Source organism: Callorhinus ursinus, unplaced genomic scaffold (assembly GCF_003265705.2).
Source record: "Callorhinus ursinus isolate GAN/ISIS: 27379988/994484 unplaced genomic scaffold, GSC_fseal_2.0 scaffold4, whole genome shotgun sequence".
NCBI lineage: Eukaryota > Metazoa > Chordata > Mammalia > Carnivora > Otariidae > Callorhinus > Callorhinus ursinus.
In genome coordinates, this window is record NW_027397066.1 from 126,491,570 (window position 1) to 126,507,133 (window position 15,564).

At 35.1% G+C, this 15,564-nt stretch overlaps 1 protein-coding gene across 4 annotated transcripts in view; it reads right to left on the minus strand.

Annotated features, from left to right (window-relative positions):
* LRBA (LPS responsive beige-like anchor protein) overlaps positions 1–15,564 on the minus strand; it is a 742,782-nt gene that overhangs the window by 541,441 nt on the left and 185,777 nt on the right. For all 4 annotated transcript variants that reach the window (XM_073892352.1, XM_025874296.2, XM_073892351.1 and 1 more), the window contains 5 exons: positions 6,793–7,845; positions 5,687–5,865; positions 4,499–4,652; positions 3,683–3,863; positions 167–294 (listed from right to left, as the gene is read on the minus strand). In XM_073892352.1, coding sequence (XP_073748453.1) covers positions 167–294; positions 3,683–3,863; positions 4,499–4,652; positions 5,687–5,865; positions 6,793–7,845 — 1,695 coding nt within the window. The remainder of the gene's footprint in view (positions 1–166; positions 295–3,682; positions 3,864–4,498; positions 4,653–5,686; positions 5,866–6,792; positions 7,846–15,564) is intronic.

Consider the following 15,564-nt stretch of genomic DNA (forward strand, 5'->3'; position numbering starts at 1 on the left):
TACTGTATATTTAAACACAAATATTTGAATGTTATATCCACAGACTAAAATAACTATTTTAGAACTTCTGTCAGATTTAACTTTATGTTGAAATGAACAAATAAATTTAAGATCTTAATCATAAAGTAAGAAGTACTTTATTTAATTAATTATCCTGTATGCTTACCTTTGCTGCAGATTTCCCCATGGGAATCAGGCTGTGCATTGTTTTCTGGCCTTTGGCTGCATCTCCTCTAGCTTTCAGTTGTGAATGCTGTTGACACTCTAAACAATTCCTTACTGCCACTGCACACACTGTAATTTATTTTAAGAAGAAGATTGGGCAAGAAAAGAAAATTTTATTTAAGATTTTGGAACTGATAAAAATCACCTACATAATACAATTTACATAAGCTTTTATTTGAAACAGATTACCTTCAGCAAATTCCTAAAATGCCCCTGGACTTTATCACCTAATGTTTGTTTTCTAAATTTGTTAGCTACTCTGTTAGGGCCCAGTGCTAAGAAAGAATCATTTCAGGAATCTTAATCAACAGGCCAGTGTTCCTTAGATAACACCTAAGCTAAACTAGAACGATCTTTTATTAAGGAAAAGTTAGGGAAGAAAAGAACTGAAAGAAAGGTGGAACAGAAAGCAAATCACATTGCCATGAACTAGTCTAAGATAACCTTCCATCACCTTCACCAAAGTAAAATAGTTAAACTTAAAACTCGCATATTTTCCTTATTATGTATCATTATAGCATGATATTAATAGAGACTGATAGAGGGTATAGCATTTATAGCAAATATTTACAGTATCTACATTTTAACTGGCTTTCATTAAAACAATTTAAAAGATGGGGGACAGTAAAGAGGCTATGATAATACCCCTCTAGTATTATGCTAAATGAAATAAGTCAGAATGAGAAAGACAAATACCATATAGTTCCACTCATAAGTGGAATCTAGAAAAAAGAATAAACAACAAGTACAGTCAGGCCTATAAACACAGGAAATAAACTGATGGGTACCAGAGGGGAGAGTGGTAGGAGGTGGGCAAAATGGGTGAAGGGGAGAGAGAGAGATATAGGCCTCCAGTTACAGCATGAGTAAGTCGAGGGAATAAAAAGCAGAACATAAGGAATACAGTCAATGATACTGTAACAGCAATATAACTGGACACAGCCTCATGTACAAACCTTTCAACTCACTAAGTTGTGTAACTGAAACTAACGTAACATTGTGTGTCAACCATACTCAAAATAATAATTTTCTCTGATAGAAACCAGTATATTTGTAAGCCAAAGGATCCCCAAATCTTTGTTCAAGATTTGATGTTTCAGTAATTACTACCAGATATTAACCTTTTTTGTTGTTTTTGACTGACTGAACACTTTCACAAATACTGTACTCTTAAAACGGTGATCTTCTCTGAGCATAAATCTTGTAGCATTCATGTTATATATAATTATGAACTATTACAGTCTTTAATAGCATTGTTTGATAACCACTGAAAGAGTTATGTAAATTCCAGAATTTGGTTGTAACATTTACAACTTAAAATAAGTAGTAAATTAAATGCATCACCTGTTCAAAAAAACAAGTACCTCTCTATATGTCTCCCCAATCAGGCAATTACTCAGGTTATTTAGAAATTTTGAGGTTTAAATGATGAATTGGGTAATGCAAAAGTGATTATGAATTGCTTGATATCATGTAAATCATCTTAATTCCCAATCAAATCAGTAGAACTCAGAGTATGTGAACTGAACAAGAGTAGGAGAACAAACTAGGGACAAAATACCAAACTTCTATGTGGACTCTAAGTACCACCAGACTGTCATATGGCTAGCAGACATAGAATTGAGAAGAAAAGTATTCAGAAAGTTGCAAGAGAACAACAAAAGTTAGGGAAAAGGAAGAACTACAGTGAGGGAAGGAGGAAGAGAGAATATGGAATACTACTCCGTCAAATTTAAAATCAGGCCCAGAAAAACAACTTTTGCACTACATTTGTCCGAGGGTGCATAAAATCAAGTTTGGGTATCACAAAGTTAAAAACTATGCCATATTCATCAGTCTCAGTAGTACAAGTTACTCTTATTGTTGCTATCCTGCCTTCTTATCTCCAACCTCAGAAAAGAACAAGAGGAGGCCAGGGATCAAATATTTGGATTGTTCACCAAGGTAACCATACTCTATTAAAGAGATCTTGAACAAGTCATTTTCTGAATCTCACTTGCATATATAAGAAGACATGGTGCTGGGGTAGATTAAATCATGAAAATTAGGGAGATAGAGTATTTCCCTAATTTCTGAATTTAAGGCTTAAGTACAGTGAAATACTAATAGTGCAGCCTTGTACTTTTAATTCCAGAAATATACTCTTTATAGAAAAGTGAAAAAGTTTAAAAAATGGCACATACAAAATTAATAAGAGTCAAAATATTTAAATTATATTACTAACAGAAAATTTAAGGAAGTATGTTATAACAAAGAACAGGAATACAAGTTAAACTATGTTCAAATTCTAACTTTACCAATTATAGCTTTTGGATTTTGAGTAAGTTCTGATCTCAAATATCTTCATGAGTAAAAGAAAATAATTGCTGACTCACTGAAAATCTGCAGTAACAAATGACAGTAGTCAATAAATGATAGTTTTTAGTTTTTTATACTCACCATTTGAATCTCTTAATTAAAATTTTAAAACAAACTTCTAAAAATTGTTACATCAAGTTATTTAGAGCATCCTAAGTTTAAAAGTACTTTGAATAGCATTAAAAATAATCATTGCACCAAAAAAAGTTTACCTGTTCATGTAACAGATATTTCTGCTAAAAATGGGAAAATCTTTCATTAACTAATTAGATTTTCCACTTTTAATGTTATATTTCCACAGATGCCTTATTTCTGATCTATCTTCATGTGGCCATGGTTCCTAACGGTTTTGTTTGCATTTCTTCGTCCCCTTCTCCCTAGCTGCTTTTCTCCATTTAATAAGCAAATCCTTAGCAAAGTTTCACTATTTACAACTAGATAACAAGAAATCTTCTGCATCGAGAAAAATTCTTCTGTGTCACTAAAGGAAGCCCTGATGACACTAAAAATTCTTTTTGTGTATTTTAACTTTTCCCTAAGCAAGAACTGCCTCCAGGAGAAGAACAGAGATTTAATAATTTCAGGAACTGCTTCAACAAATTACCAGTTTATTTTGACAAAGGCTGTACTGGAATGATGATAGTTTAGAACCTTGCCACTCAAGTGTGTTTGTAAGAGAGCAGTTTCAACACCACCTGCGGTTTGTTAGACAATTACAGACCTCACCTCAGTCCTATATGACCTAACTGCATTTTAACAAGATCCTCTAGTGATTCTTGTATGTGAATCATCTTAAAATTTGAGCAGCACTATTTTTGAGCAAAAAAAGACCAGAAGAGGAATGGTAGTGGTGACCATAATCAACTTGAATTTTTCAAAACATGTCCTTCCTCTAGCCAACTTTGCAACCACTACTATAGCATAATACATACATAATCTTCACTCTTTGGAGGCTAAAAAAAAAAAAAAAAAAAAATAGGATAAACTGTCTAGCACACATTTTTCCACTAACAGGTGAAAGATAATTTTCAATCTAATATGTCAATTTTACTGAAAAATGTTCAAGTAAATTCCTAACTAATGGGTTTTAACATCTCACCTAGTCGGAGACACTGCCGCAAAATTCCACCAGAAGACATACTTTTTTCAGCTTCAATTTCAGTAAAGCCAAGAGAACTTGCAAATATAAGCACATCCACAAGGCTGATTAGCCTCTGCAAAAATGTCACAGAGGCTTCTATTGAAAGGCCTTGAGTAGGTTCAATATTCTCCAGCTCATGCTGTAAGGAACAAAATTTGACATTTACATCTATATTCTGATCAACATCTAGTTTTCTTAGATACATTTCCCAAATTTGTTTTATAAAAAGCCAGGCTTTCAGATATCTAGTTCAACAGAATGATTTCCTTTTTCATCTAAAAAGAAGGCAAAGGAGGGGCGCCTGGGTGGCTCAGTCAGTTAAGCGTCTGCCTTTGGCTCAGGTCATGACCCTGGATTCCCAGAATCGAGTCCCACCATCGGGCTCCCTGCTCAGCGGGGAGTCTGCTTCTCCCTCTGACCCTCCCCCCCTCATGCCCTCTCTCTCGCTCTCATTCTCTCTCTAATAAATTTTAAAAAGTCTTAAAAAAATAAATAAAAATAAATAAATAAAAAGAAGGCAATGGAAATGCATAGGTGAACCACCATTAATCATATTCACTAGCTGACTCATCCCTAAGAAATCAACATACTTTTTTAGGCCTTTCATTCCTGGAACAGATTCTAAGGTCCTTTCAGGTAACTGTAGAAGATCCAGTTGCTTTTGCCCTATAACACCTATGATATACATAGTAACCACCACATTCAACTTCTAATCAACAAAGATTCATAACAATCATGTTTTCACACCAATTTTACATAGAAGTTAAGTCTTACTGTAGCCGATGTAGCTGCTGAAAGCAACGGCAGTATACCCCCACAAGCCATGACCATATTGTCCATCACTTGAGAGATGAGATGAATTGTGTTGTGTACAAAGATGACATTATCACTGCTATTCACGAAGTCCATAACTGTCTTTGTTGAATGGCTGTCCAAAGATAAATGATGTTTACTGATAAAGCTAAAGAAAAGAAATCAGTTTGCCTACTTGTGGGGAGGGAGGATAAGAAGGTGCTTTCACTTCATCTTGAAAGCTGAGGTAATGATAATGATATAGCAGGCATACTGGGGATGTACTTCCTCAGAAGATGTAGACCATTCCATCTCAGGAGATACTATCCATGCCCCTTTTCAGTGCTGAAACATATAACACTATTCATCTTGTATACCAAAAGTTGAATTATCCTTAACTGGGAACAAAACTGAGAAATCATGTAGCAAAAATTAAGAGGTAAATGGTGTTAAATGTGCTATTAAAAATGAATTTTCTATTAACATTTTCTTAGATAATCCCATAAAATGTTTTTAAACAGTGTAAGTGTAGTATACAAATAACAAACCAGTGATGCATTTTAAATCATAAATCACACAATAGATAATCTGAAATATACAGAGGTTTTATACTAAAACTACATTGGAGAACTGGATGTTATATTTAAAGTCCAATTTTTTTTTTTTAATACTCCTACTAATAAACCACTTTAGCAGATCAATCTTCAGGTGAATTATATGCTATAAAATATGCTACAGGAAATCTGCAGCAAAATTTTTAAAAGAAAAATCTCTGACTTTAAAGTTTTTGTAATTCAGACAGGGTAGCTCATTTTAATAATGGAGAAAAAATTGTAAATTCAATAAACTGTACCAAAGAAATAATTTACATTCTACTTTTTAACCAAATGTCTGAAATTAATTGCAAAATGTTAACTATATAAACTTCTTTAAAAACAAAGACCAGGGTCCCTGGGTGGCTTAGTCAGTTAAGCATCTGACTCTTGATTTGGACTCAGGTCATGACCTCAGGGTTGTGAGATCAAGTCCCACATTGGGTTCCACATTGGACATGAAGTCCACCTAAGATTATCTCTCTCCCTCTCTAAAAAAACCAAAAAACAAAAAACAAACAAAAAAGACAAAGACTAAACTTTATACACATCTTCTATAACAAACATATGGACAAACCTTCTCCACATCTGTATATCTGTTTCTATTGAAAATAATAGATCAGTGAGCAAACGCTGATGCATTTGAGACCATTTGAACTCAGGAATACGAAACATAGCGGATCTGGAATCCCTCCTTTGTCCAGTAACTCCATCTGGTGCTATTCCTTGACCTGGTTCCTCCTGCCGCCTTGACATCTAATACAGAAAATTTAAAAGAGTAGTAAAATAAATTCACTTCAAAGAAGGCATTAATAATATAATAGCTTCAATGCAATTCATCTAACAAATAATATTTTCAGATACTAAGGAACCAAATTAGAGAAAAATTATCAATGAGTAGTAACATTAAAACTTTAACACATTTAGAGCAAAGTTATCAAAAATGCTAAACTACCATAATTCAACAGTAATTAGCTTGCAACCATCTTAGTAATACCACCAGCAAATGCAGCGTAAAAGAATCAAGATTCTTAGATTTGAATATTAGCATGAAAGAAGGCAGGGTCTGGACTATAAATTGGTTAGAATTAAAAACAAACATAAAGGTAACAGAATTAAGAACCAACAAAATGGTTGGTTGAACAGAGTGGAAAATGACAATATGCAATCAACCCCTGTCTCCTGAATCACTCTGAGATACTAGTAAAAGAGAAAGAAGTACCTTTAGATCTCAGAAAGGCTCCTCCCCTCTTACAAAGCAAACAGACCTCACCGTCTGTTTCCTCATGGAAGGAATTTTAAACTACATACTTTATATATAAAATTATATACTGACAGGTGGTTCTGCAAGAAGATAGCCCTAGATTGTGCTGGAGAATTAATGTACTAACTATGATTGGGTTATCAAATAAAGGGCAAAGGCAAGTATTTCCAATATTCGTTTTATAAACTAGAATTATTAAAATCCTAAAACTTGTAAGTAGTAACTTTTGGTGATGCTGTGGTGAAAATAATAATAAAAGCTGCCTTTAATGAACTCACACTAAAATCTTGTGCTAAAGATAACAAATGTAATCTTTACATTCATTATATTTATATAATTGCAAATAGGGTATGAACCAACTCCAAAATAAAATAAAATGTAAGTGTATACCCTTGCACTAAGACAGTAAATATAATCACCTCAGGCACAGGCTGATGGGGTTGAGATGCCTCCATGTTTGTATTGGCCTTCAATTCCAATCTCTCAGTATCTGTAGCAACACTGGAAACATCCAATTTAGCAATCCTCTGCTCAGAAGTAGTAGGAGACTCAAAGACAGGAGAATCACCAATTAATTTGGTTTCTCTCACCAAGTTAGCTGCTTTCTTCCCTTCCTCTAGCATCTCACCAATGTCTGACTGGGCAGGTGTCTGGGAAACAGTAGTATCTGGTGATGTAGCCGAAGACCCTGATGCTGTCATAGTCAAGATTCCAGAATCTTTGGAATCTTGAGTTTCACTGTCAGTTTGCTTCTTACTTACAGCTTCCTGCTCTTGAAAGATTAATTTGTTGTCATTACTAAGCATGTCCAGTCTTCCACTGCCTTCAGATGCATCTGGAGACAAACTATCTTCTTGGAGCTCTGTGGGTAGACTGGCTTCCTCAGTAGGACCACTTTCCACCTTCAGTTCTACATAATTGTCATCATCTTCCTCTACCATAGACTTATCCAATAACTCTGGCACCTCTGAGGCATCCTCTTCTGAAGGAGAACTTATAGAAGCAGTTACTTCACTAACAGTCATTATACCTGTGACACTCGTTTTAAAAGAACTAGAGGAAACAGTCTCACCTTCTATCATAACAGAGGATACTTCTAAATCACCTGTATTAATTGTTTCATTTATCAATGTTTCTTCTAAAGGGACTTCAACTAGTAACTCCTGACTTTCTTGACCAGTTTTCCTTTCTTCATTAGATGGGTTAGGAGTTTGCAGTTCAACGATGGAAGCAGAGTCTACTGAAACTGTCTTCTCAACAGTTGACTTTTCATCACTATTTCTGGTGCTATGAGGAGACACAGGACAAGCCTTCATATCTGATTGCTGGGATGCTACTGAAACATTAACATCCCTGCTAATGGCAGAGACTGCTTCAACTGGACTTGAACATTGCCCTATTTCTTCATCAATTTTTCCCTGGTGTTCTCTGAACATATTGGCAAGATTTTCTTTGTGTATTTCAAAAGTGACCTAGATGAAAAACATAAAATCAGTCAAAATATGCAACAAAAAAAAGGAAGAGCATACAGAATATAAAATTAAAATATTTAACAATTTTTCAAATAAATGTTTTATATAATGCAATAAAGTAATGTTCCTAGAATATCCTTATCTTATAAAATAAAAAGTAAGTCAATCACAAAAAACAAAATAATAAAAAAAAAAAATGATAGCCAGACTTGATGCTGACAGGTAGCACAGCATTAAACCACAATAAGAACATCTTTAGTCTATTCTTAAACATGTACATGAAAAGAATACACTACTCTACTGACCTCTATAACTTGTACCAGGATCTAAATATATACTTACCATTGTGAAGGGCTTTGTGCACTAAATAATACATTGTTTAAACTGCAATGAAAACCCATTTCCCCATAATTTATCCTCAACAGAGCAAAAAAAAAAAAAAAAAATTTACGCCCACTATTACAACAGCTCTCCATATATTTATTAAGTTAGTAAAACATTTTCCTACTAAGCTAATACAAATTCTTTCAGCAATGAAAAAAGAATCCAACCCTTCCCCAAAGGTCAACCACAATTTTCTTTTTTTTTGCCTTAACAACCACAATTTTCAAAGTCTAAATTGGTCAAAATAACCTGAAAGTTCCAGGTCATCCATCCATCCCTCCATTCCACTTCCATGTGAGTGACTACTATGTAACTGGCACTGTGAACATCCCCATTATCATGGTTAGCCTTATAACCATTTACCTTGATAATTTTCTTATCAAAGATTATTACAGCCACCATTATGTGATTTCCACTGGTGTTGTAATAGGAAACATCCCTCAAAAAGAAATGTAATACATGCAGAAAGTATAGGTATAATTAAGTTTAACAATGCTAGAACTGCCTGTTCCTGTAATCTACACTATTATAATATATACAGTAAATTGAACCTTTAGTCAACAAATCTTTATTGAGCTGTAGTATGGGAGGGTGGTAGTAAATGACAACAAAAGATGATTATTTGTGCACAAAGATCCATAGGCCTTTTTGAATCATAGGCATGTATACACATGGGTAAAAGGCAAACAAATGTATAAATAATGCGTTATGCACACATTTTTTTCTATAGCAATTTACTAGTCTTTACTCGGGATATATACAGTATGATGATATCATAATGGGATACAGCTCAAGAGAGAAATGTTTAGGAAATAAACATTTTCCTAATTGTAAATCTTTGGGAAACTTTTTTTAATATTTCAAAATGAAATGCATATATCCCACACTAAAGAGTAAAACAGCACAGTAAACATTAATATCAATTTCTTTTATAACCAGAAAGCAAATATTTTCTTGAACTAAGTTGTTTGTTGTTGTTGTTGTTGTTTTTAAGTAGGCTCTACACCCAACATGGGGATTGAATTCATGACGCTGAGACTAAGAGTCTCATGCTCTACAAACTGAGGAAGCCAAGTTCCCTGAACTAAGTTATTTTAATTGTCCAATTCCTCCTTATTTATTCAGCAAAATGTACTGAACATCCAAAGCATGCCAGGCACTGTGTGATGAAAAACACAATGTCCCTGCTTTCATGGAACTTATATTCTAATGAAAGAAACTGACAACAAAAACATACAAAAATATAAAATAATGTCACGTAACAGTAAGAGCTTTGAAGGGGAAAAAAGAGAATAACTGAAGATGACAGGTTAGGTGGGAGGGTATGTTTAGAGTAACTAGGGAAGGTCTCTAAGGATATTTATTACATTGAACAGAAATAAAAATAAAGTGAGAGAACAAGTTACATGAATATCAAAGGGAAAAGAGTTTCAGGCAGGAGGAAAAACAAATGCAAAGTCCCTGGTTGCCAAAATGAGCTTGGGATGTTTGAAAGAGAACTGTAGATGGTAAGGTCACACAGGTAGGGTGTGATCATGGTTATAGAGAATCATAGACTGTATTAAAGACTTTGAATTTTATTCTGACTGTGAGAGAGCCATCAGAAAATTCTAAGTAAGTGGAAGACATCTTATTTCTTAAAGTATCATTTAGTCTATTTAGAAAACTGACTTTAGGAAGATCATTTCTACACTGATGTGACTATTATTATTGTCTAAGGAAGGCAAGTTTCATACTACCAACCTCACAGTGATTTTGAAAACAGATCCTTTATTTCAACAACGGTGTATATGTTTAGTTTTCAATAATCATTTGCTTTGATTTTACTCAAATTAAGAATTTTTAAAATTTCATCATAAAATATTAAAATATATCAAAACATGAATATGTACAATTTATACATACAGATTAAAGAATAATCTTTTTAAATCCCATATACCTACTACCCACGCCAAGAAATAGAACACCACTACCTCACAATTCCTCTATGTGCCCATCCTCAACCTCCCCATCCCCACCAAGAGGAAATCACTATTTTGGCATTTCTATTGTTTCCTACCTGTTTCTTTTTTTTTTTTTTTAAAGATTTTATTTATTTATTTGACAGAGAGAGACACAGTGAGAGAGGGAACACAAGCAGGGGGAGTGGGAGAGGGGGAAGCAGGCTTCCCGCTGAGCGGGGAGCCCGATGTGGGACTCGATCCCAGGACCCTGGGATCATGACCTGAGCCGAAGGCAGACGCTTAACGACTGAGCCACCCAGGCGCCCTTACCTGTTTCTTTTTTTAACAGTTCTACTACCTATATAGTGAACATACTTATCGTGTTTAGTTTGAGAAGCTAGTACAGCACAAACCTAGCCAGCTTTATGAGGAAAGGGCAATATTACCATAATTAACTAAAGGCTACCAGAAGACAAGCTACAGAGAATCTATGAATTGGAACAGGGCTTCAGTTTCTCTAAGAGAATACATAAGGCTATTCCTGGGAAATCTGTTGGCAAGGCCATCTGGAAATACTGGGAAATACGTAGGTCAGAAGAATTGAAGCATCTATGAGTGTGGGACAGGTAACAGATACCTGGCATGAATAAGGTATAGGAAGTAGACTACTTTATATTTCCCAATTCTCACCACGGTCTACCTCTACTCTCAGAAGTAAATCAAAGGAGACCACTTTTTCAAGGAGTGAAGTGAGAATGTTCAAGTGATCCAGGCAGGAGGACTAGAAGAGAGAGCATGAACTGAATCAGTACGTGGTCAAGACAAGCCAAGTAGTTCTAAGAATATGGGCCTATCACATGTTAAGTAATTTGTTCTCAGGTTTTAAAAAAAAACTGTTAAAGGGGCGCCTGGGTGGCTCAGTTGGTTGAGTGACTGCCTTCGGCTCAGGTCATGATCCTGGAGTCCCGGGATGGAGTCCCGCATCAGGCTCCCTGCTCAGCAGGGAGTCTGCTTCTCCCTCTGCCCCTCCCCCCTCTCATGTGCTCTCTCTCATTCTCTCTCAAATAAATAAAATCTTTAAAAAAAAATCTTTAAAAAAAAAAACTGTTAAAAGGCAACTGGCATTTCATTGACAGTAGCTTCCCCCTATATCTGTTAAGTAAAACTGTTCCAATTTAGAAGGACTGTCATATGTCTATTACACAGCTGCCATCCTGGGATCTCCCTTCATCATTGTCCTGGAGATCTCTTCTTATCTCTCTCCTATGTCACCTCTCCTGTTTCTTATGTCCCATATCTTTCTCTTCGTTTCATTTTCTCCTTTTGGTGCTGTATATCACCCAGTACCTTCTTGAAAAGGGGTATATATAAACTAAGTTTTGAGATCACACTTGATTAATAGATTGATTATAAAACCATAGGATGGAAAGCATTTAACCTCAGATTTTGAAAAGTATTTCTTCATTGCCTTCTTATTTTTGTGCTTATTGTTGGGAAGTCTAAGCCTACTCTGATTCTTGATCCTTTATAAGACCTATTCTGTTCCCTGTAAAATCTTATAAAATCTCTTTGCTCCTAGTGCTTTCAAATTTCACACTGATTCTCAACATAGGTCAATTTTCATCCATTTTGTTAAATATCCACTGGGCCCTTCCAATCTAGCAACAAATACCCTTGGTTCTGGGAAATTTTCTTGAATCAATTACTTTTTACCTTCGTCCCCTTTTTCACCTATTCTCACTTTTTGGAATTAATATCTTTTGACACTGCACTGAATAGTCCTCTAATTTTCTTACTATTTCTCTATTTTCCATGTCTTTGTCTTTTGGTTCTACTATCTGGGAGAGTTCCTCAAACTGACCCTTGAACTTGTTTTTCATTTCTCCTATGTGACTCTGGGCTAGTCACTTGACTTTTCTGCTGCTTATAAGTTTTTCTTCTCTAAAATGGGTAGTATAGGAGTATCAAAAATCCCAGACTTCAAGTTGTATTACAAAGCTATAGTGATCAAAACAATAGGGTACTGGCACAAAACCAGACACAGAGATCAATGGAACAGAACAGACAACCAAGAGAGGAACCCACAACTACATGGTCAATTAATCTTTGAGAAAGCAAGAATATCCAATGGGAAAAAGAATGTCTCTTCAACCAACAGTACTGGGGAAACTGGACAGCAATATGCAAAAGAATGAAACTGGATCACTTACTTATTCCAAACACAAAAATAAATTTAAAATGGATTAAAGACCTAAATGTGAGACCTAAAACCATAAAAATCCTAGAGGAGAACACAAGCAGTAAGTTCTTTCACACTGACTGTAGCAACTTCTTTCTAGATATGTCTCATGAGGCCAGGGAAATAAAAGCAAAAAATAACTACTGGGACTTCATCAAAATAAAAGCTTCTACACAGCAAAGGAAACAATCAACAAAACTAAAAGGCAACCTTAAGAATAGAAGATGTTTACAAATGACGTATCCGATAAAGGCTAAGTATCCAAAATATATAAAGAACTTTCACAACTCAACACCCAAAAAACCAAATAATCCAATTAAAAGGCGGGCAGAAGACATGAATAGACATTTCTCCAAAGAAGATGTACAAATGGCTAACAGATACATGAAAAGATGTTCAACATCTCATCATCAGGGAAATACATATCAAAACTACAACAAGATATCACCTCACACCTGTCACAATGGCTAAATTCAACACAAGAAACAACATGTGTTGGCAAGAACGTGAACAAAGGGGAACCCTCCTGCACTGTTTGTGGCAATGCACACTAGTATAGCCACTCTGGAAAACAGTATGGTGGTTCCTCAAATAGTTAAAAATAGAACTACCCTATGATCCAGCAATTGCACTACTAGGTATTTACCTAAAGAATACAAAACTACGAATTCAAAGGGATACATGCACCCTGATGTTTATAGCAACATTATCTAGAATAGCTAAACATTGGAAAGAGTTCAAATTTCCATCAACTGATGAATGGATAAAGAAGATGTGGTATATATTACAATGGAATATTAGCCATAAAAAAGAATAAAATCTTGCCAATTACATTGACATGGATGGAGCTAGAAACAATTATGCTAAGAAAAATAAGTCAGAGAAAGACAAACACCATATGATTTTCGTCATATGTGGAATTTAAGGGGGGAAAAATGAGCAAAGGGAAAAAGAGAGAGAGAGAGATAAACCAAGAAACAGGCTCTTCACTACAGAGAACAAACTGATGGTTACCAGAGGGGAGGTGGGTGGAGAGATGGATTAAACAGGTAATGAGGATTAAGAAGTGCACTTGTCATGATGAGCAATGGATAATGTATAGAAGTGTTGAATCACTACATTATACACCTGAAACTAATATTACACTGTATGTTAACTAGAATTTAAATAAAAACACACACAAAAAAAACAACAAATGGAGGTTTTGTGACCACAGACTTAAAAATAAGTAAGATCTGTAGCTCCCAAATAAAAGATATTAAGAGCAAAAAAATAAAAATATATTCAAAATATAGAATTTTATATATACAAAATGCCAAAGATTTGCTTAATGTAAGCATCAACTTTGTAGAAAATAAAAGGGGTATATCCTAGGGAGAAAGGTAGTATACATACATGAACCATCCAAGATAAATAGACAGTAATAGGCTCAGAAATTTTCTGAAGTCCATCCTCAGGCTAAGTAGCTGGGAAAGACAAATTTTGGGGCAATAAGTTTGGAAACAGATCCAAAGGCTGGTCTCACCACAGTCAAACAGCAGGCTTAAATGTTCACTGGTATACTGTTCTAAATGTATGCTATTTCCATTGCATTACTGGTCACCAAGTCATAAAAAGATCTACAAATCCAGGGGCACCTGGGTGGCTCCGTCGGTTAAGCATCTGACTTGATTTTGACTCAGGTCATGATCTTGGGGTCCTGGGATGAAGCTCCAATTCAGGCTCTGAGCTCAGCAGGGAATCCGCTTGGATTTTCTCTCTCCCTCTTCCTCTGCCCCTCCCTTGCTTGGGTGTGCTCTTTCTCTCAAATAAATAAATCTTTTTTAAAAAATTTAAAATAAATCCAAATAACAAATAAGCTGGAACATTGGATAATTAGTAGAGTAAGGATAAATTTTCATCCTCTGACAAACTCAAAAGTGATATTCCCTAATGGGGGAGGAGGGAGCACTACCCTGGTTCAACTAACATATGTATCACAAAAGAAAGTTATCAGCAAAAATACTGTAATCCATCCCAAAACCAAGTATGTTCCTATACTGAACATTGTTTTAAAGAATAAAGGAAACAGATTTGGGACTGAAAGTTAGAACCTATGGTACTGCCACTATGAAATTCATTCAGTGTATTAAAACTGTAGAGTAAAATATCAAAATCCTATGACTATCTTTGCCCAACATAATTTTTAAGATGAATGCCAACTGTCATCTTAAAATGGTATACAACAGGAATTTAATGGATATCTTGAAACCTTAATATCTGATCTACATGATTACATCCAAATACTACAAGTAATTATATATTTTGAGTTATTTGGTAATAGGTATAAACTTAGAAAAAAATCTGTAAAATGAAACTAGTCCTGAATAAAAGCATTCACAGTTTTATATTAATGCTTTTATTAAGGTTACTAACACAGTTGTCTCAGCTAAACAAAACTTTGATAATACTTTATTGTATTCGCAGCATACAGGAGTCTCCCTACTCTTACCCATGGTTTTACTTCCCACAGTTTCTATTACCCATGGTCAACTGCAGTCTAAAAATATTAAATGGGAAATTTCAGAAATAAACAATTCATGAGATTCATGTTGTGTGCCATTCTGAGTAGCATCATGCACCATCCCACTCCATCCCACCTAAGACGTGAATCATCCCTTTGTCCAGCATGTCCATGTTGCATGCGCTGCCCATTAGTCACTCAGTAGTCATCTCAATTATTAGATCGTCTGTCACAATGTCACAGTACACGTGTTCAAGTAACCCTATTTCACTTAATAATGGTCCCAAAGTGCAAGAGTTGTGATGCTGGTAACTGATATATGCCAAAGAGAAGCCATAAAGTCCTTCTTTTAAGTGAAAAGGTAGAAATTTTCAACTTCATAAAAGGAAAAGAAAAAATTCATATGCTGAGGTTGCTGAGATCTACAGTAGGAAAGAATCTTCTATCCATGAAACTGTGAAGAGGAAAAAAAAATTGTACTAGTCTTGCTGTCACACCTAAGGCCACAAAAGTTATGGCCATAGTGTGTGATAAGTGCTTAGTTAAGATGGAAAAGGCATTAAATCTGTGGGTGGAAGACATGAATGGTAAACGTGTTCCAACTGATAGTAACATGTTGTGCCAGAAAGCATTGAGCTTCAACGAAGACT